Source organism: Triturus cristatus, chromosome 1_2, assembly GCF_964204655.1.
Source record: "Triturus cristatus chromosome 1_2, aTriCri1.1, whole genome shotgun sequence".
Lineage (NCBI taxonomy): Eukaryota > Metazoa > Chordata > Amphibia > Caudata > Salamandridae > Triturus > Triturus cristatus.
Window position 1 is genome coordinate 519,708,518 of NC_140580.1, and position 21,549 is coordinate 519,730,066.

Sequence of the window (21,549 nt, forward strand, 5' to 3'; positions counted from 1 at the left end):
ACCCACCGCCTTTCCCGTCTGTAAGGAACCGATCGCTACCTGGAGCTCTTCCGTCGTCCGATCCTCCTCCAGCGTGAGGGCTGCCTCAGGGGAGAGCTTTGGCATTGCTATATCTTTGATATAGGTCAGCGCTTCATCCAATGTCAGCGCTGACTGTGACGTGTACACCTGCCGAAAGTGTTGTGCCAGCCTGTGGACGATGGCTCGGGGGTCAGCACTCAGCGTGTTATCCGGTAGTTTCATCTGTGCTATCCACTTCCTATCGCTCTCCTTTTTATCGAGCCACGCTAGTAACTTCCCTGCCTTATCGCCGATCTCGTATATTTTATGTTGCGTGGCTGTCAGGCCAAGCATAGTCACCCCCTTCAGATGTGCCTTATGCAATTGTTGTTGGTGGCGCAGGGCGCGAGCCGCATCGGGAGTCGGGTCCCGAGAATACCTTGTGTCCGCCTCCTGGAGGTCTGATTCCAAGGCATCGAGTTCCTTCCGCTGTTCTCGTTTATGGCCCGATATCGCGGAGATTGCCTGTCCTCGGATCACCGTCTTATAGGCCTCCCATAGGGCGGACGGGGAGCCAACCGACCCGACATTTTCCAGGAAGTAGTGCTTCGTGGATTTACTGATGGATTTCATGATCCCGGGAACTTTCAGGTAGCCCGGAAATATGGGGAATATTCGCTGCCGTCCCCCCTGACGATACGTGTAGGTTAAGACCACTGGTGAGTGTTCGGATATACCTCTGGGCTTAATGTCCACTGAGTCTACGTGCCGGAGGCTCTCCGGGGAGGCCACAAAATGGTCTATTCGTGACAAACTGTTGTGTGCTGCAGAATGGAAAGTGAACTGCCATTCCGAGGGGTGCCGATAGCGCCAGGCGTCCACCAGTCCCATTGCCTCCAAAAACCCCCCGAGCCGTGCCCCCACTCCCGCCCGCTTCCTCACCGGGTGTCGATCCATATCCCCGTCCACCACGTCGTTAAAATCCCCTCCAATCAACAGCTCTCCCTCCGGGAGATCAAGGAGGAACTCACTCAGGGCCGGAAGCGTAACCGCCTGCAGCGCGGGGGGAACATAGACCGACACTATGTTGACGGGGTGTCCCTCCCACTGTCCCACCAGCGCCGCAAAACGGCCATTTGTGTCCGTCTTTGTCTTGTGTATTATTAGCGGTGATTGTTTACGGATTAAGATACCCACTCCCCTAGATCCCGACGTGAACTCTGGGTGTACCACCATCCTGAATCCCCATCTATCCATCGCCTTGCATGTATGCCCCGTGATGTGCGTTTCCTGCAACAGGACTATAGCCGGGGAGCTACGCTTAAGACACTGCAGCACCAACCCCCTCTTGATTTTATCCCCCAGGCCCCTTACATTCCACGTCATCAGTGTAAGGGTGCGAACCTGGTTACCCGCCCCTCGCCCTTGCGCAATCAACTGTGAGTGTGACATTGTCATACGATTCCACCCCACTCTCCAGGGGCCAGCTAGCTTTGCCAGGAGTCTGTACCAGTCTCACGTGAGGACATATCAGTACCAAGTGCCTACATACACAGCTTGAAAACAAAAGACCAAACCTCAACATTAACACCCCACCCTCCACCCCCCACCCTGCCTCCTTGCTGGATGGACTTAGAACTACCCGCCACCCCAACTTTGCAGAGCGCTTTATACCCATTCCCAGTAACAGTACTTGCGTGTCGGGTTGGGAAGTCCGGTAGCCACCACAGTGTATCCCCTTCCGTAGACCCAGTGTTCATTTCGACCAGTCTGAGGCCGCCATATGTGCCCTTCATCGGTAGAGCCTCGTCCGCCCGTTGAGCACGTGTGTAAGAGCACGGATGACTCCCGCCCACCCACCACTTGGACAACAGCACACAGCCCCCAGAGTCCATCTCTGTGTGCGCCAGTAGTTTCAGACCCTGGTGGCTCCTCTCAGTGCTCCGTCGCCGCCGCCCGTGCCGCGCCTCCCACTCGTGTCCGTTCAGGATCTTCGGGGAGCTCCTCCACTCGCTGGCGCTGCTGCTGCTTGCCGGAGCGCTGACGGCCCTCCACCTGTCGCCACCCGTTAAGCCATTCTCGGGCCTCCTCCGGACGATCAAAAAAACCACGTTTTTCCAACAGCTACTATCCGTAATTTCGCCGGGAATAGCATTGAGTACGCCAGGCCCTTACTAATAGATCCCTTTTTATCTCAAGGAAGCTTTGGCGGCGCTTAGTGACTGCATCCGTGAAGTCCGGGAAGAAGGAGACGAGTGAATTGTGCACCCGTATTGGTGGGGCCACTCTCGCAGTTTGTAGAATGGCGTCCCGGTCTCTGAAGTTGAAGATGCGAGCTAACACCGGCCTTGGGGGCGCCCCGGGTTTAGGCCGACCACCCGGTACCCTATGCGCCCGTTCAACAGAGAAGAAAGCAGACAAGCCCTTTGGCTGGAGTCGCGCATTGACGAGGTCTTCAACATAGAGGTCCATGGCCTGTCCCCCTTCACTCTCAGGAAGGCCCGTAATTCGGGTGTTATTGCGGCGGGAGCGCCCTTCCTGATAGTCGAGCTTCGCCGCCATAGTTTTGTTCTCAGCCTCAAGGTGTGTCACCCTCTTCAGCAGCGCTGCGGTATCCCCAACGAGGGATTTCGTCGTCTGCTCCACCTCCGTGACTCTGGACGCCATTTTTTGAAAGTCGGCCCTCAGAAAGGATACATCAGTTGAGATGGTGCCCACTGTGGACTGAACCTGAGAAAGCGCGGCCATAATGTCTTTAAGCGTCACCTTACTCGGCTCCCCCTGGTTCGCCGCAGGCACCTGCGGCTCGTTGGTAGGCCCGGTCGGCGTTGTTTCTTTGGCATAGGCGTACTTCTCCAGTTTGCCCTGGGCATTCGAGCGGGGGCCCTTGCCGCCCATTGTATCAGGATATGCCCTGCCGCAGTCGGTAATCGCCGCCGCCTGCCACGAAGCTGTCGTTCCACGTGCAGCCTGTCGGGTTTCCCGCTACGCCAGCACTCAGAGGGCGTCTCGGCTCCCCACGCGGGGCCGACCGTTCTGGGGAAGCGGGCAGTGGCCGCCCTCGTTGCTCCGCCGTTGAGTCCACCACCAGTAGAGCCCACCTCCTGTCCGGGAATGCGACGGGGCCCCACCGTAGCGCGCCGGCCCCAGTGTGTGGCCCTCCGGGTCTTCAAGCTGCACAGGGTGCTTAGTTTAAAGGGGGAGTGCTGGCGGGACTGGGGCGCCCACTCAGCACCTCCACCCCTCCGGCTATGGCCACCCCACCGATCTCACCGTGGGGGGCTTCGGTGCCCCTGCATCCGATGGGTGTCCTTGCGTTCCACCCGCGCCGATTCGCCAAGGGCAGCGCAGCCACCACCGTCCGCTCGGCAGTCCGCAGCCCCGGCACCGATTCTGTCCCAGGTTCAGCACAAGTTTGGGGCCAGCAGCCTCTTTCGCCACTGCCGCGCTCCGCGGCGTCCAGTCCAGTCTCCAGGCCGCCCTGGCCGTCAAGCACACCGCACCTCCGAGGCAGCGTCGGTTCAGGCCGTTCCGCTCTCCGGGCACTGCATCTGGCAGGCGCGCGACCCCGATCCCGGCAGGGTCTGCGCGCGCAACGCGGATTTCACCTCCCTCGCAGGCGGGCACCAGATCACTTGAGGCCCCGGCTTAGGCCTCCGATCCAGGCCCCGGATCCGCCCCCACGTCTACGTCGGCTCCGGGTACGATTTTCAGGCCGAAACTTCGGCCGCGACCTCTCGAGGTCTCACTGGGCTCCCGTCGCCGTTCCTCAACGACGGTGATGCCGGATAGGTGACCGGATTAGCGGGGAATAGTTGGCAGTCGCCGGAGCTCCCCTAGGCTGCGGCCATCTTTGCCGGTCGCTAGCCACGCCCCCACCTATTGCATTTTTAATGCTTGTTCGGTCTGGCGTGACTGCATAGATGTCTGCAGAGATGGTGGTAATAATTATTTAAAATCTATGTAGTGTGATTGGACTCCACCCAGAGTGGCACTACACTCAAATCCTGCGATTGACTATTTTGTGCATCATTCCATCTTCTAGGAAGTGCTTCCATTGGAATACATGAGGCTATTTCATATCTGAAAAGTACACTCGTTGTTAAATTCAACTCTTTATCTGCTGTCATTTTGATCATCTAAAAACAGCTTCTCTTGTTAATGGTACTGTTTTTTTCCCATTGTTTACTATTTTGCTATTTTGAATTTTCTCCTTTATAGGTCGAGCCTAGAGCAGCGCATGCGCTGCTGCTCGACTTTTAGTAAGGGGCTTTTCAAAGTGCTACCCACAAGCTTTTCCTGGCATAAAGCTTGCGTGCACGCTCGCGTGCACGCCGCCATCTGCCTTTCTTATCTCTTCCTCCGCATCGCTGGCCTAATTACTTTCACTTTCGCAGCCACACACACGTGTGGTTCCCTCAGTATGTTTACAGAGAGCCCTCGCTCTCCACCTCCCCGGCTTTCTCTTCCTTCTCTGCCCCCACCCTCTTCCGACTTGATTTTGCTTCTGCCTCCCTATTCCTAACCCCCCCCTACTCTTTTACATGATCGCGATCGGTTTCGCTTTGACGGGCGGCCGCGTCACTTTTGCTTGTTCAAAAATGCAGCAGGTCAAAAAGAAAACTATTCGGCATTGTCTCAAAACTGCATCCAGTAGGTGGCAAAAAAGCACCGCCAAAGTATTTCCCGCAGACATATTCAGTTAAAAGGGGTTATGCAGACTTGCCCAGTGTTTGACAAGAATTGATTTATGCATCTGGCGAGATTTCAAAGATGCATAAGCATAGCTGAATAAAAACACTTCACAGAACACAGCAGCTGACTCTTTCAAGACCTTTCCGTTCTTGCCTTAACTAAACACGCTGTGTAACTCTTACTGCAGCACAAATGGCGATGGTGATGTGGGCTACACACACGCTCTACGATCAACCCGCAACATTCCGATTTATGACTGCTGCACCTGGACTAATTGAGTTAAAGCTACCTGAGCGACATTGAGATTTCAAAAATGTAAGAACATTCAGGTACACGGTTTTTGGATAATTCGACAGAACCGTAAATCTGTTGAATTGTATGCTGCATGCATGATATTTGAGCCTCTCTTTGCAGGTGGCTGATTGAAAATATTTTGCCTCACTTAAACCCGCCAATTGGTTAGTTTTGATGTGAAAACATTCACAGACACACGAATGCACCAATATGTGGAGGCAATTTGTACTTTGTCTCATAAGCCTGTGCCATGTTTTTTTTAGCACTACAAGCTTAGGGACTGCAACATGCGCAAGCACGCAATAGCACATTAAAGCCAGATCCGAGCTGCGCTGGAAGAGCGCCACACTCGTTTGAGACGCAGAGATTTCTGGAAGCTTCTTTCTCTCTCTTCCCCTCTCTCTCCCACTTTCGCTCTGTCTCTACCTCTCTGCCTCTCTCTCTCCACCTCTCTCCCTCTCCCCTTTCTTTGTCTCTCCCCGTTCGCTCTTTGTCCTTCTCCCCCTCTCTCTCTCCCTCTCTTTCTACCTCTCTGCCTCTCTCTCCCCCCTCTCTCGCCGGCTGTTTCCCTCTCTCTCTACCTCTCTCGCCCTCTCTTTCTCTTTCCCCCTCCATCCTGCTCTCCCCTCTCTATCCCTCTGTCTCTCTCTCTCTCTCTCTCTACCCCTCTCTCTCTCTCCCCCTCTTTTCCTCTCTCTCTCTCTGTTTCTCTCCACTTCTCTCTCGCTCGCTCTCTCTCTCACCCCTTTCTCCCCCCTCTCTCTCTCCTTCTCTTTCTACCTCTGCCTCTCTAAACTCCACCTCTCTCCCTCTCCCCCTCTCCCTGCCCCCTCCCTCCTTGCCTTGGGGTTTCTATGGTTGATGAGCTTGGTACACAGTTAGTTATGCAGCACAATATCCTTGGTGCAACAACATCAACTGTCGCAAGGCTAAACACTTATAAGGTCCCAAAGGCGAGACCTATTGGCTATGCCAATGCTTGTTTTTTTTAGTCCCAGTGCCTGTCGGAGGCTTAGCTGTGTTTACTTTTTAGACTGAATAGCGGCCGAGGAAACAATAAAAGTTGTGTTCGCGTGCCTGATTTACTGTATTCCTGTTAACGATTTTGTAAAGCGCTCCGATACCTTCGGGTCTAGCTGGCGCTATATTAAACTTATAAATAAATAATAAAATTCTGTATGTATATTATTCTAAAAGCAATCTGATCTTGCCACTTTTCCCCAACACTGGCATTGCCAGCGGGGCAATCCTTAATGTGATGAACAGCATTTGTGCACGCTGCACATGTAAATAGCATTTGTGAGTGCCTCGGTTTACATATATTGGCATGCTAAAGCCAGACTTAACCCCTTCAGCGCTGCGCGGATTCCCCCGCGGTGCTGAAGGGTTCTAGCGCGGGCGTGGTCATGACGGAACGGTTCCGTCATGAGCACAGCTCAACCGATGCTCATGACGGAACCGTTCCGTCATGAGCATCGAAGGGGTTAATGGATTTGGAAGTGCTGGTTATACTCGGAGGGACCAAGGGCAAGAGAGGTGATGGGAAAGGACTGGGCCATAAGGGAGGTGGACTGGAGAGGGCTGTGGAGAAGGAGGATCCATTCGAAGCCCAGACAGGTGGCCTAAAGGAGGGAAAGTGCAAGGACTCAGAGGGGGCTCTAAGTTGGAGCAAAGCAGAGAAGCTGTGGTGAACGGTAGCTGAGCAAAGAAACCTGGAGAGCTGAGAAGCGAAGAAAACTGTACTGTGAGGGTGAAGAATAGCTGGTTGGAGAGGGGAAGTATTGAGGAGGGGGGGTGGGGGAAGCTGGCACAGAAGGGAGGAAAGAAAAGCCATGATAAACTAAAGGAGCAGAGGATGAGAGAGGGAGAGGTGAGACGGGCATCAAGTTTGCACTAAAGAAAATGGAGGCAAGATGTACTCAAGTGAGAAGTCCTGGGCGAAGAGGGGCGTGGATGTGATGTAGAAAGAATGATCTTCAACCAGTCAGTCAAAACAATGCTACTGGCCAAATGTTCATTAAAACTCGCTCAGACGTTTCCATACTCTTCTCTTAAAGGTAACTTTTACGAAGCATCTTATCACCCCCGCCAATATTACTGCCCCATTGATCTTGAGAAAGGACAAAGTATGTGACTATACAAGTTGTAACTCGTTGCCTGTCTCAGAATCCCTTTCTCGCTCTCATGACTGCGGTATCTGCCTGAATGTGACGACCTTCACCCGTGCGCCCCCTCGGCTCCCTTCGTATTGACAGTACTCCCCTTCGCCTGCCCTGCTGCTCCTGTAATTATACAGATGAATTGTCGGACACAGCTGTTCCCTGTAGGCGGGTACCGCGAGACCTGCCACCGCCGGCTCGAGCCAGCACAAGTTCTCCGAACCACAATGCTTTGACTTTGTTTATTCGGCTCTTAGTCTCGTACAGTGAGTGAACTTCCGGCGGCAGACTCAGAATCACGAGGGGACGTTGCAAAAACTTCCATTTTCGATACAGAGGTCCTTCTTGTTGACAAGTGACGGCGCTCGGACAGTGTTGTGTGTAATCAGAATGAAAACCGTTTCAGCTGCAGGGACACTAAAACCCCGTGAAAGCAGTTTTATTATCCCAGGCTAATGATTTTCTCTCAACTGAACGCTTTCCAAGTATCTTTTAGTCGTCGGCTGAATCAGGCTTCCTAACTGTTCGGCCTCAGGAAAGTTTTTATCGCTGATGTTTCGAACCGAAAAAAACCCGAAACACACAGACAGTAACAAGCTGCATGCCGCATGTAAGGCACAAGTTCTATACCGCATGTAGAATAATTAACCCCAAAAAAGCAATCACAGCTACCTCAAAATAAGCAAATATTGTGAAACGCTTAACCCACACATGCAATAAAGCAAAATAACACAAAAGAACGCAATTCTAGGGCCAAGCTCAATACTGCGTGTACGTAACTCTGGCAAACTGCATGCTGTGTGTGTCAACAAATGTAAAAATTTTTTTAAAAATAGCACAGCTTAGTTGCCATGACAATACAAAGCTATTGCCACAAGCAAAACAAAATGGCGTGGGCTTGTCCACATGGGCCGTCCAAAAAATGGACAAGGGGGTAACCTGAAAGCCCAGTTTTCAATCACGCGTCAGCGTTGAACATAAACGATGACGCGCGCCAATGGAAAACAAGGGCGTGCCTTTAAGTGAGTTTGGAAACTGTATCGATAGCAAAAGGCACTCGCTTGGCGAGAGCAGCGCATGCGCACTGCTAACACCAGGCGGGACCTAAAAATCACCGGCAGCAGTGTCTGATGGAGAGGAGCATAGCCATTCTGGAAATATCTAGAGACCATCCCATAGCTACATACTGCTCCCATCACACCGGGTCAGGAGGCAGGGGATTTACAAGACTATCCTGGGAGAAGAATGACCAGTGAGATCTAATATTTAGGAGAGGTACTGACTCGTTCTACTGGTCCAAACGACTTCCAACAGAAAACAGCAGTACTGTCATTGGCATAGTACACCAATACACCAAGGGAGAATAGTGATAATCAATAAAACAGCATCTGTCTTGGAAGATAAAAGCCGCTAGGACCACTATCTAAACCCTTATCAACATCTGGCAAGTAGCAAAGAATGTAGTCGATACAGCATATCAGAACTGAGTGACATTAAATATTGACTCAAAAAAATAGGCCTGTTAAGTAAAACAAGTAAACAATTAAGTAATTACGTCCCCCAGTCTGCGGCAGAACGCCCCCCCCCCCCCCCCCCCAACACCTCACCCCCCCCCCCCTCCCAGTAAACCAAAGATAAGCACTATAGGAAGACAGCCCTCTAAAAGTACTTCATGAACAAGTCCTGCAGTAGCTTGTAACAAATAGGTAAACAACTTACGATGTGATGTGTGGTTTACTAGGATTGCCAGACTTCCTTTACACTACTAAATACCTTGGGAAATACTTTATTTTTTAATAACCAAAAGTGTACTCAAGTTACTATTTACAGTATGTATTGATTCTAAAGCAAGAAAGTTATTACCCGACACTAAAGGGCCAAAAGTGACCAAGCCAGAAAGCAGTCTAGTGCACCATATATCCATGTAGTGAACTTAGCCGAAAAAACATGTTCCCACTGGCTGCGCAGAGTACAGTAAGCAAATTGAAAAAAGAAATGTGCAAAAGAATCATAAAAAGATTTTAAACGCTCACAATATACAACGGTGCCTAAACACAAATATGGAACCTTACACAGAGAAACCACAGAAACACACTTCAGATTAGATTCACCCATCTGTCAAAGAAAATGGAAGGGTAATGGAGTAGCTGGGCTATAGATTTTTTTTTTCCAGTGTTGGAGATTTCCTGGTCAACAAGAGATAACTAGAGATGATAGTACAAATAATACAGCAGCAGCATTAGTGTATGTGCTTCTGTTATATTTTCTACCATCATGCTCTTCATCATGGTCTATAAATTGTAATAATAATCAACAAATAGATTAAGATGAATTACCACATACAGGAAAAGTCACATCGCTGCAAGAACATAATTCTGGAACTCAAAGGAATATACATGAACATACCTTCTACATCTGACAGCACGATTATTAAGTCTGCCTTCATTTCAACAGCCAGTCTAGCAGCCAGGCTGTCATTATCTTTAATGCTGATAACCTGCAACAAAAAAACAACATAATCTATGTTGAACGTGAGCCTAATCGTTTGCCATGCATCTGTGTCAAATACTGGTAGCATACCAATGGTTGAATGCATTGCGTTTCAAGCGGAGTAAATAAGCAACAAGCTTGATAAATTCAGCCAATCACAAAAGCGTGCATGCAATGTTATCATCCAAACACAATGAAATAATCCATCCACACTCAAAGCAGGACTACAACATCAGACCTATCGTTCTCACAAGTACACTTAATTACATTTCTATTTATAAAACATACTGCAATTATTTTAGTGTTATGCCTGATGCACATGCCAATTTTTATAGTGCTCAAGGCCACCACAACATCATGCCACTCAAATGCCGGAGGATCAACAGCGATACAGGAAATGGATTCTATGTCAGGACCAGAGGCTCAGATTAAGCGTTTCTCTTTGAGTTTATAAATTCAGCAGCCCATAAAACAACCGGCATAACATTTAACGAAAGACTACATATCCCATGAGTCTTTAGTGTTTAACATAGTCCAGCAACAACCATAGAGTGAGTCCTATAAATCATCAATCAAGAAAAATCTTCGCTGCTCGGCAGCCAGATACGATACGTGTTTTTCCTTAGTGAATGGTTTTATTGTAGCAAGTGCTGTAATGTTATGATTCCACTGCTTAATTAAATGTTTCATCCTTGCAGAATCCTTTGTTAGCATCACGCCCTTCCTTTCAGCTACTTGGCTCACAAGCATTATTGGTGCATGATTTAACACCCGGGGGCCAGTGCACGAATCTAACTGGGCCAAGGAGAGGATCCCGCTGTGAGGCCCACTTGATAAAAACAGGTGGGGAATGAAGTGTAGCGTCAGCACCTTGAAAAGGTGTTTAGACGCCTTTGATAGGTAGAGTTAACCCCCAATGAGAATACCTACTCCCACTAGAGAGTGGAAAAAGATGCTGGGGATGATTTGTATAATTCAGATAAGAATTCTGTTGACAAACCAGGCTCCAGTAGACCGTGATGGCCGAAGGTGGCTTCAAATGCCCCAGGGTGGACGAAAAGAGAAATGCTACCCTACAGGATTCAGTGGAATCTCCGGACATGTTGGTCTCGGAGGACATATACCACCCCCCACTCTGCAGATTGGGTGCCAGCTGCTAAAGTAGTGCACTATGTGGCCAACAGCATTCGAAAACCTATGGATTAAGATGTCCGGGGAAGACTGAGAGTAGAATACCCTACACCCTAGTTGACTTGGTTAGAGGCCTGTAACCCCGAGATAGACAGTAAAATGGCAACCTTTATTACAAAATTTATCAAGGACCCAAAGAAGGGCCTCGATCATTCCTGTAAGTCCTGTCTAGACAAACCGCTCAATATCTTGGGTCCCGTCACAAAATTTCTAGACAAAAGAGGCCTGAGAGTCTGGCAATTTGATCCAACGATTCTCTCTGGCTGGGCTCAATGAGCTCTCCGTTTTCTGGGCAACACAAATTCTGCGTTGTCTACTGAGCCCAGACAGTATTTACTCAAAGATTGATTCCAAATTGGGAGAACTAGCTACCATGGAGACAGGACCAGTGGCAGATGGATGTCTCTTCGGAGAGCCGTTTATTAAAGAGCTCACAAAATTTGGTACCACCTTTTCCTTCCTTTAAAAAGCGCAACAATCCATGTACAGAGTATTCAGCCAAATGGTTTTTGGAGGGGCCCTAACAGGTATGGGGCGCTCCTCTGGCCGTGTCTACTACTCAACCCCCACAAACTACAAACTAGATGCTCTGTGTAGTAGCAGGACCAAAAGTAGTATGAGGGTTTCTTGCCCTCCCCTGGTAATAGCAGAGGCTGTGGCAAAAGAGGAGCCTTCCGGTAAGCCAGAAACGCTCCAGGTTTTACCAATGGCAAGCAATACCCCTTTTTCCCTACTAGAGGTGGGGCGCAAGTTACGATGGTTCGTTCAAAACTGGGCCAAAATCACAGGAGAAGCATGGGTACTCAAACCATTGGGGGGGTTCACGTAGAATTCTATGAGACTCCCAACAGCTTTCCTGCCCCATGGCCCTGGTTTTCTCGCAGGGTGGAATGCAGGCGGTGGACCAAGAGGTGCAAGGTCTTTTGGCAAAAGGGGCGTTCATGCTTTCTTCTATCCACCCTAGAGGTTTACTCAGAAACATTTTCCTTGAGAAGAAAATGAACAAAGGATACAGTCCTGTGATCAATTTGAAAGACTTCAACAAATAGGTAGCATACTGGAACTTCAAAATAGAAGGCACATACCTGTGCAGGGATAGACTTCTCCCAAACAACTAAAGAACGCTTACCTCTTCTGATTTTCCACCCTGCCAACCCCCCCCTCCTCCCAGAGGCTTCCTGCAATTCAAATGAGAGGAACAAGTCTTCAAATTCACCTGTTTTCCGTTCAGTCTGTCCTCCGCACCAAGGAGCATCACCAAATTGCATAGACTGACCATGGAATGGTTGCACGCATGGGGGACCAGACTTCTAGTGTTCTACACAAGGAGCAGAACATCTTACCGGCTCATCTTCAGCTGGCGATATCTCTCCTCCATGACACTGGTTTTGTTGTTAACCTGCAGAAATCCGAGGTCATCAACCCAAAAAGGTGTTTTCTTGGGATTTGAGATAGGGAAATAATCCTCATCTACACAGTTATACAGAACGCTGGAGAGAGACAGAAGATTTCTATAAGATATCTGGCCAGGATTGTAGGGCTCCTATCCTTTTTCATTAAATATATATTCCCAGGTCCACTGCACTACAGAGCCCTTCAATGCCTGACGGCAATGCACCTCAGTGGGGGGTTTAACGTATGCCCAGGAAGTCACACGCTTTCATGAAGCTCAGAGATACTTTGGTGGCTCGACTATATGCACGCCTGAAATGGCAGAGCCATCTTTGGCACAACCCCGGATCTAGTTATCCAGTCCAAAGCAAGTAGACAAGGATGGAACTTCCTGGGATGTTACCACAGGAGGTCTGTGGTCTGGAAACAAAGAAACTCTACACAGCAATGGTCTATTTATTTTACTAACGGTATTGTTAAAAGGTATTCATGGAATATGCCAATGACGTGTAAAATAGCCTCAATTAATATTTGTGGCCTCAATGATGTTCAAAAAAGAGTGCGAGTGTCGTCTTTATTGAAAGCAATGAAGTTGGATTTAGTATGTCTCCAGGAGACACATGTAGAGGGGGCTAGGGGGTTTCTCTTGGAGCAATTGGGGTTCTCCTTATTGGCTAATACTAAACAGGGGACTAAAACGAGGGGAGTAGCAGTTCTAGGCAGAAATAGAGACAATAGTTGTCAGGAAAAAAGAGGACCAGTTGGGTAGGTGGGTATTATTGGAAGTTAAGTTTAAAGGGGAGAAGTTTACGCTGGCTTCAGTTTATGGTCCCAACGAAGATGACCCCGAAATGCTTCAGTTTCTGGACACAGAGTTGGCTTTGTGGCCTGTACCGATTATTTGTTGTGGGGATTTTAATATTCACTCTCAGGTCGGGGCTACGGGATACACTGGTAGAAAGAAAAAATCTTTTAGGGCTTTAGAGGATCTCTTAGTACACAACTCGTTGATTGACATGTGGGCCGCTACTCATCCATTTTTAGATGGCAGTACTTTTTTTTCTGCTCCCCATAGGGTTTTGGTAAGATTAGATTATTTTTTTATATCCAACTCCTTGCTGAATAGGTCACAAATAGAGAGGCACCCTCGGATCATATCTGATCATAACCCTCTGATTCTAACTATTAAAATGGGCTGTCAGCAGGGGAAGCTCTCAGCTTGGACTTTTGAAAGGGCACTGTTAAGGGAGGAAGCTTATATTCTTCATATGAACTCCTGGATTAAGAACTTTTGGGAAATTAATAGAGGGTCAGTAGACTCTGGGATTGAATGGGACACCTTTAAGGCGGGCATACGGGGAGAGACGTTGAGTTACTCATTGCACAAACAGAAAAAGGAGAGGGCAATGTTTAATGAATTAACAATAGCAATAACTAAAGCGGAGGAAGAACTTTATTTAGCATTACAGGCCCAAAGATCAGTTGAGCAGTTGAGTGTAAAATTAATCTGTTTAAAGGCAAGGGTCTGTGAAAATATTGCTACTAAGGCAGCTGCTAGGTATTTATCAAACAGAGAGAATGCTTACGAGATGAGCGAAAGAGTGGGGCACCTTTTGGCTATCCGCTCTAGACAAAAGGCCTCAGCGGCAGAGATCAAAAAGATTGCGGACGTTCAGGATAATATGATTACGGACTCAGAGGGGGTAAGAGATGTGTTTAGGCAGTTCTACGAAGACTTATATAGATCAGATAAGGTTTTAGATATGGGACAGATCTTATACTATCTCGATAATATTCAGCCAACAATTCTCTCTGAGGAAGATAAGGAGCAGCTAGAAGCCCCATTCAATCTGGAAGAAATTTTGGGTGCACTCATCGATCTTCCTTCTGGTAAAGCCACGGGCCCGGATTTAATCCCAGTTGAATTTTATAGAGTATTCAAGGACATATTAAGCGATATATTGCTATCTACGATGCTTCAGGCGCAGATAGGGGCCTCTATTCCTAAGTCTTGGGGGGGAGCAGATATTATAGTCATTCTGAAAAAAGGCAAAAATTCTCTGGCAGCTTCATCTTATAGACCCATCACCCTAATGAATTCAGACGTTAAAATCTATTCGAAGGTGTTGGCAAAGAGATTGGCGACTATTATCGAGTCCCTTGTCAGCCCTATACAGCACGGCTTCATTCCAGGAAAGGGTACCACTCAACACATCAGACAGGTGCTTACGCTCTTTGATGCCGTCGAGATCCCAAGAGACCCTATGGCAGTGTTGTTTTTGGACGCCGAAAAGGCATTTGATAGGGTCTCTTGGGATTTCTTATGGTCTGTCTTGAGGTGGTTTGGATTTGGCGAGGCTTGTATTAGAGCCATCCAGACTTTATATAACAAACCCTTGGCTAGAATTAGGGTTAACAGTGGCCACTCATCCATAGTTCAAATAGAAAGAGGGACTAGGCAAGGGTGTCCGTCTTCCCCTCTATTATTTGCGCTGTATATGGACCCTCTTTTGCGCAGGCTCGTTGTTAACGTTAACATCCCACCGGTAATAGTTAATAATTCGCATTTTAAGGTGCAGGCATATGCGGACGACGTTGCAATCATTACAGCTAATCCTACTTTAGCTATGTGCACAGTAGAATTAGAAGCTTGGGATTTTGGTCAGGTGTCAGGGTATAGTCTCAATAAAACGAACACACAAATAGTTAAAAATGTATATGCCATATGTAATGATTATAGGGTAACTAGCTCGGCAGTCTATCTAGGGATAGAGATTTCGGCAGTTTTGGAGAAGGTGGTTGAGCAGAATATAACTCCACTAATGGCGAGACTAAAATTAGATCTTGATAGGATGAATAATCTGCACCTTTCATTATTAGGATGTACAAACGTTATCAAAATGATCGTATTGCCTAAATTTCTATACCTGTTTCGCGCAATACCTCTGTTTTTTGGTGCACACTGGTTTCAGGCTTTGGAATTGGTACTAAATAGATTCATTTGGGCTCATGGAAAGACTAGGAGAGCGTACAGATTTATGACTCTTCCAAGGGCTAGAGGTGGGTGGGGCGCCCCCGACTTTAGGCTATACTATCTGGCTACCGCACTGCAATATATGCAGGGTTTAATTGGTGGAGGGGAGCACCCTAGGATCTCCAAAATGTCAACTGAAGTGTATTCTATAGTCTTGGGGGCAGAGGCGGAGAACTGTTTCCTAAATTGCACGGACTTTGCATACTTTAAAAGAACAAGGTTCAAGACAGTCATTGCTGCTGTTAATATCGGGACAGCCTTTTTGAAGAGATCTGGATTGGGTAGATACAACAGATACACCCGCTTGTTTAGGAATAAATCTTGGCCAGGAGATATATTTGCAGACTCAATTTTTGCATCCTGGGATCATTATGGGATCAGGAGGATAGGGGATATCATTGGGCTGGATGGAATGATGTTATTTGCGGATTTAGTTACCAAATTTCACATAGATTCAAGGACTTTTTTCAAATATCTACAGGTTAGAAGTTTTCTGAATACCAAGCGCGGTGGGTTGATAGGGTTTAAAAACAATGAAATATTGGATATGATCGAGAAAGGGGGAGATTGCAATATACGTAGCTTCTATGCTTGCCTTCTTACTACTAAGAAAGACGATCTGGTCAAATATAGTACTAAGTGGGCCACGAAGCTAGGTATTGAAGCGGTTTGGTTTCAGGAATCATTGGCTCTCGGCCATACGGTTTTATGTTCAGCACCATTACAGTCACAGCACTATAAAACCATTTATTTTTTATATTATACACCAGCTAGAATTGCGCAATGGGGTGGCACCGTAGGGACAGACTGCCCACGGTGTAATCATGTTCAGGCGGACATAATCCATATCTTTGCCACTTGTTCTCAATTGGCTACTTTGATTAGGGAGGTAGAGGGATTTTTAGTGAGACATCTAGGTATCCAAATTAAAATTACACCCATGGTGGTTCTTTTGGGTATAGTAATAGATGGTCAGGCTACTTGCCAAGAGTTTGTCTTTATTGCTATGGCAGTTTTTCGGTTGTTAATAGCAAGAGCCTGGCGTGACAAAGCTCCTCCCACTATGAATCAATGGTTGGCCAACCTGTTGTTTGCCTACAATCTAGAAAAAGGGATTTACGAACGGAAAGGTCGAAGGGGGAAGCAATTGGGTCTGAGAATTTGGGATCCAATACGGAGATGGAAAGAACAAGTGGTGTAAATAGGGTGGCTGAATATGACTCAATTGCTTGGATTTTTATTTTCAAAAAGAAATTGTGATAATGGCTGTATTGAAGCTATATATTGTTTATAATAACTGAATTGTATATTTTCATTGTTTATTTATTGTCGAATCCTATGCTGTGCTGTATCATTATATCTGGTATAAAATTTCTTTTAAATATAAATAAAAAAAAAAAAAAAAAAAAAGAAACTCTACACAGCAATGGCTTGGAACTCCTAGCGGGGTCCTTTGCAGTGAAAAAATGTCGAACAAAGTCTCATGTTCCATTCTTCTGAAGAATGACAATATCTCGGCGGTCCGATATATAAATCGCCTAGGCGGTACCTGTTCCAAAGTGTTGCTGGATTTGGCCAGAGACTTTTGGAATCATTGCCTCCAACACAGAATACTGGTGATGGCGGAGTATCTACAGGGTTGATTGAAGCAGACAGCAGACAATAACTCCAGACATCTGAGGGACTGCAGTCCTTGGAAGCTGGACCCAACTCTGTTTCAGAGGATTGTGCTCAAGTGGGGCCCATGCCAAATAGATCACTTCACATCGCAACTGGACCACCAGGTACTGCGTTTATTCAGCTGGCACCCAGATCCTCTAGGAGAGGCGCCGGGTGCATTTTTAGAGGATTGGAGTCCGATTTTCCATCAGCACACTCTGTCCTTCTCATCAGAATGGTGTGGGCCAACCCTACAGTAAAGCGATACAGCTCTGCTTGGTGCAGATGGTCATACTGGTGTTTGCAGGGCCACCTTGATTCTGTCTGGGTTGATGTACTCTACATAGCAAATTTGTTGTAAGAGTTAGTGGGTGCCAATTTAGCATACTATATGGGCAATGCTTGTAGATCAGCTATTTCTGCAGGCAATGCGCCTTTTCAAGACATTCCGGTGGGAGAACATCCTCTTGTCTGTAGACTCTTGAGGGGAATTAGGTTTGTCTACTAACCAGACATCCTCTTTCAGCCGTCGACATGAGACTTTCTCAAAGTCGGTTCAGGGCAGAGGATTAAGTCCATCTTACCTGATGATATTGGCAGGTAGGTTCTAATTTTCTACCTCCAAAGGAGTGCAAGCATTCTTTCCACCTTTCCCTAGCGTGCACTCCTGCTTGCTCTCACACCCCCTCCCTCATTTCTATGTGTCACTTTCATTCCCCCCACTACAATCTTACTTTTGGCTCCTGCTGCTCTTATCAGGGTGTCATGCTCTTCGCTTCACACACCAATATCCTCTTTCCACTATGAGCAGCTTCTTGCTACCCTTGCCTGCTCTTTTCTCCCAACAGCTTCTCATTATAGCAGCTGGGATCAAATATGTTGTGTTCCAAGGTAACTGCAATGAAACCAATGAAGGCTCACCTGCCATGCCATCTTCCTTCTTCAATGACTTGAAAGCTGGCCATGCTTTAAAGGCCCCCAGTCCTCTTTTTCGATGTGAAATAAAGTTCAGATGACAAGGGACTGTTCCTTATAGTCCTTCATTTCTTTGCATGAAATAGAAATGGTATGAGGGATTATAAATAAGGCTTCCCTGCCATCCGACCTTCAAGTCACAAACAAAAAACAAGCATTGGCAAAGCCAGTGGTTCAGACTTGAATTTACTTACACATGTACAAATCCTGTTTATCAAATAAAACCAGAAATCCTAGCTTTCCCAATGCGGGGGGGGGGGGGGGGGTTGAGGTAATAAAATGATGCATTCGGTATATAATGTATATGGAATATAAAGAAGTGAATGTTTAAACAGTGTGGTAAATTAATTTACTTTTCAGATATAAAATAGTTCCTTATGCATTCCAATGAAAGCATTTTCTAGAAAGCGGTAGAATATGCCAAACAGTCAATTGCATCAGTTGATGAAAACTACTCCTTGTAGCAGAGTCAAAGGCCACTATACGTATATTTTAAAGATTTTGTAACAATGAGTATTGCAGAGGGCGGGGCTGTGAATGAAGCCAGAGCTAAAAATAATATTGTAATGAAGGTAATGGATCCTTGAACACAGGGCAACTTTGATTTCTTATATGCATCTGGCTTTGAAATGATAACGCTATCTTAGCACAGTAACCCCATAACAACTAGTTTTGCCAGCGTTTGTTAAATAATTCTGTTATTGATGAGCTAGCAGACAGACTATTTTAAGCACTGCCTAGGTTAGACAATGAAGTCCTCCCCACCCCCCCCTCCCCCCCAACTATCATCCGGGGCTCTCCTCTCATCATTTCCAACACCTGGGGACAGTTACTTATACCTGCCCAACCCAGGTGCCAGCCTCTTTGCTCCCCTGCTAGATACGCTGGAAGTTGTGTCACTTTGGGGATTCCAGAGGCAGGGTCGGTGTTTGCTTTGAGTTTGGGACCCTTAGGGACCCGTTGCTGTTACCTATTGGCAGTGCCCCTTTGGGGTCAGCTGCTCCTGCCTACTGTCGAGCTTTGCTGTGGTATAGAGAGGATGTGGAGCCTTGGCTAATGTGGGGCCAGGTCCGAGTCCCAACGTTGGCTCTACAAACTGGAAATGCCCTGGTATTCTAACAGCAGCTCATGGAAAGCGCGGTTAATGCTGCACTATCCCTGCCAAATCACACACTTTCTCCTCAGCTTGGGATGGGCTGGTGAACTCTGGGCATTACTATCCCTTCTTGCCAGTGACTCCCTGCCCCAGTTGGAGGTTCGTGGGCCCGCTCGTATTGGGGGGGGGGGGGGGGGGAGGGAGGGGGGGGGGAGGGTGTTCTTGTTCAACACTCTGGGCAGAAACTGTTTGCACCTAGGGAGAAGAGAAAATGAAGAGGGTTCTTTGTGTGTTCCTGGAGGAGAGGCCACTTTTCACACTGTGGTTTTGTGTTTACCATCATTTGTATAAAGACAGTCCAATTTACAAAGCCTTTAAGGAAGTCCTTTAAAGTCTGAAGGTTGCAAAGTATTTCTCTTTGATATTTAACTATGGCAGTCGGGTTACACTAATACCCTACTGGGATTTGTGTCCCATTGTGGATCGCGGGGTGTTTGTAAGCATGCAAAATGGAGACGAAGCCCATAGTTAACGATGACCCACATGTTTCACTAATCCCCTATTGGGCATTTCTTCACCGGTGTGCGCGTTCTCAGTGACCCCTGTTCCGGGTGAGTTCCGGGAGAAGAATCGCCTTTTATTTTATTCTGGTACATTGTTCTCACATTGTGAGCCTGGAGCTATAGCTCAATCTGCCACTATTTACGACAAAAATGCGATCGTTGATGCGGTTTTCCAACCTATTTCCATAAATTTGTTGTACCTACCTGTTACTATACAACTCTTTGATACCCTGCTTCAACACATTTCAAATGCTACAGTTGCTGTCCCACATGCCTTGTTGTATTTATAGCATCTTAGCTGGCCTAGTCTGTCAATTTAGGACAACAGTGCAGTCTGGAACCCAGTTGGGTAGTGTCTGTGCTGTATAAGACAATATATACATGATTAAAGAAAATAAACATGCTGGGCAGACTGCAGAAACGAATCTAGTTCATGTTTTACTGTGGCACAAGAGTTGTCACAGGGGGTGTGCAGCCAGAGCTCTTTGTCCCAAGCCTGGCACATTTTGTGGTTCTGATGTCCAATCGCAACATCTTTTTAATAATAAAACAACTGGCCTGACTTGTTCCTTCTTAATGCAGCTAACACAGCAACATCGCTAAGTGGTGCCACATATCATGTTTACACTTTCCTTAGAGTACCCATCTTCCCGATTCTGAGCTGCTTCTTGTTCCAGAAACCGGAGAGAAATCTCACAAAAGATGTGTCCCCTTGCCTCGCCAAAGCTTCTGACATGCGTATGTGACTTAGTGTGTGTAAAGAACAAAACTTGGTTTCACTTTTTTTTCCGAGCACTCTCATGCTTTTCACTCAATTCCGTGTCAGAAGAGTTCCTTTTGTGAAAGGAAGCAGTCTTCACCAATTAGCTGAATTTCGGTAAAATTCAAATACTGATGGCCCAACTCAGAAAAAGCAGAGTTCAGTCAGAAGTTCATTCCTATACGAAAACCTTTAATTCTTTATGGAGCCCAGTGGTTTCCTGGGCTTCTGCTACCATTTTAATACGCTTTAAACAAGCAGGAACTGTCTGGTACAGAGTACCTGCAGTCCTTAAATTTGAAAAGGAAAATTCACGCACTTTTCAGCTCTGCTGCAATACATGTAATGGAAGAGTATAGGCACTTCTCAGTAGCAAATAGGTACTCTGAACTGAGTACCAGCTGTTCTGTTTCCATTTAAAAGCACTGCTTTTCATTTTTTTTTTTAAATGATCTCCCCTTCCTTCATGCTCTTCATTTCTGTGGCTGAATTCCCAGGCAGGTGCAGTTCAAAGACTGCCCTGTACACTTGTCTGCGATTTTTACTGCATCCTCATTTAAACTGATAAAACTTTCTCGAAGACATATATCTGGTAGAATGACTTGATGCTTTCGCTAGTCTAAATATATAAATAGATATAATACGGATTGCCCTTTCTAAATACAAACTCTACATTTACAAATGCAAAAATTATGACCACAGCCCAGGTGGCCAATGGTGTTCTAATCTACACACATTGTAAGCATTTACACTGTTTCCGAAGCAAATAAACCATGTGCCTGTCTTTTTACACTGTACCACCGGAAGCTTGTTGCTTCAAAATGGAGGCGGGAGATTATGTTCCTCATTGTGAAACTGTTCAGAACGCCATTTTATATTTAGAAGTGTTACTTTCCTCAGGTTCTTAAAACTTAAATTCTTTAATGCTCTCAAAGCCACACAAGTTAAAAGTCGAATCAACATCTTTGTCAGGCGCGTGTGTTACACTGTATAGGGAGATCTGCAGGGAGGGAAGATCTTCACAGCTTCAGTCAAGCACACGCACATGTAGAAACAATGGGGTGTAGGGCACCTCTTTTCAGCAGAACAAGGTATGTTGTGTGCAGCAGTACATAACACCACTTAGTTGAGTGTGTTATTGTCGATCTGGACCACTGAAGATTAAGTTAATCCTCTATGCAATAGCTTCCCTGATGAGCCTTATTGGGGGTGAAAAAGAGCACATTGTGAGAAAAAAAATG

The 21,549-nt window shown here is 46.8% G+C and overlaps 1 protein-coding gene across 4 annotated transcripts in view; it reads right to left on the minus strand.

Moving 5' to 3' along the window:
* The window catches only part of LOC146867553 (delta-1-pyrroline-5-carboxylate synthase), a 384,344-nt gene that overhangs the window by 227,674 nt on the left and 135,121 nt on the right, over nt 1-21,549 (minus strand). For all 4 annotated transcript variants that reach the window (XM_085606275.1, XM_085606272.1, XM_085606277.1 and 1 more), the window contains exon 7: nt 9,555-9,645. In XM_085606275.1, the coding sequence (XP_085462401.1) occupies nt 9,555-9,645 (91 nt within the window). The remainder of the gene's footprint in view (nt 1-9,554; nt 9,646-21,549) is intronic.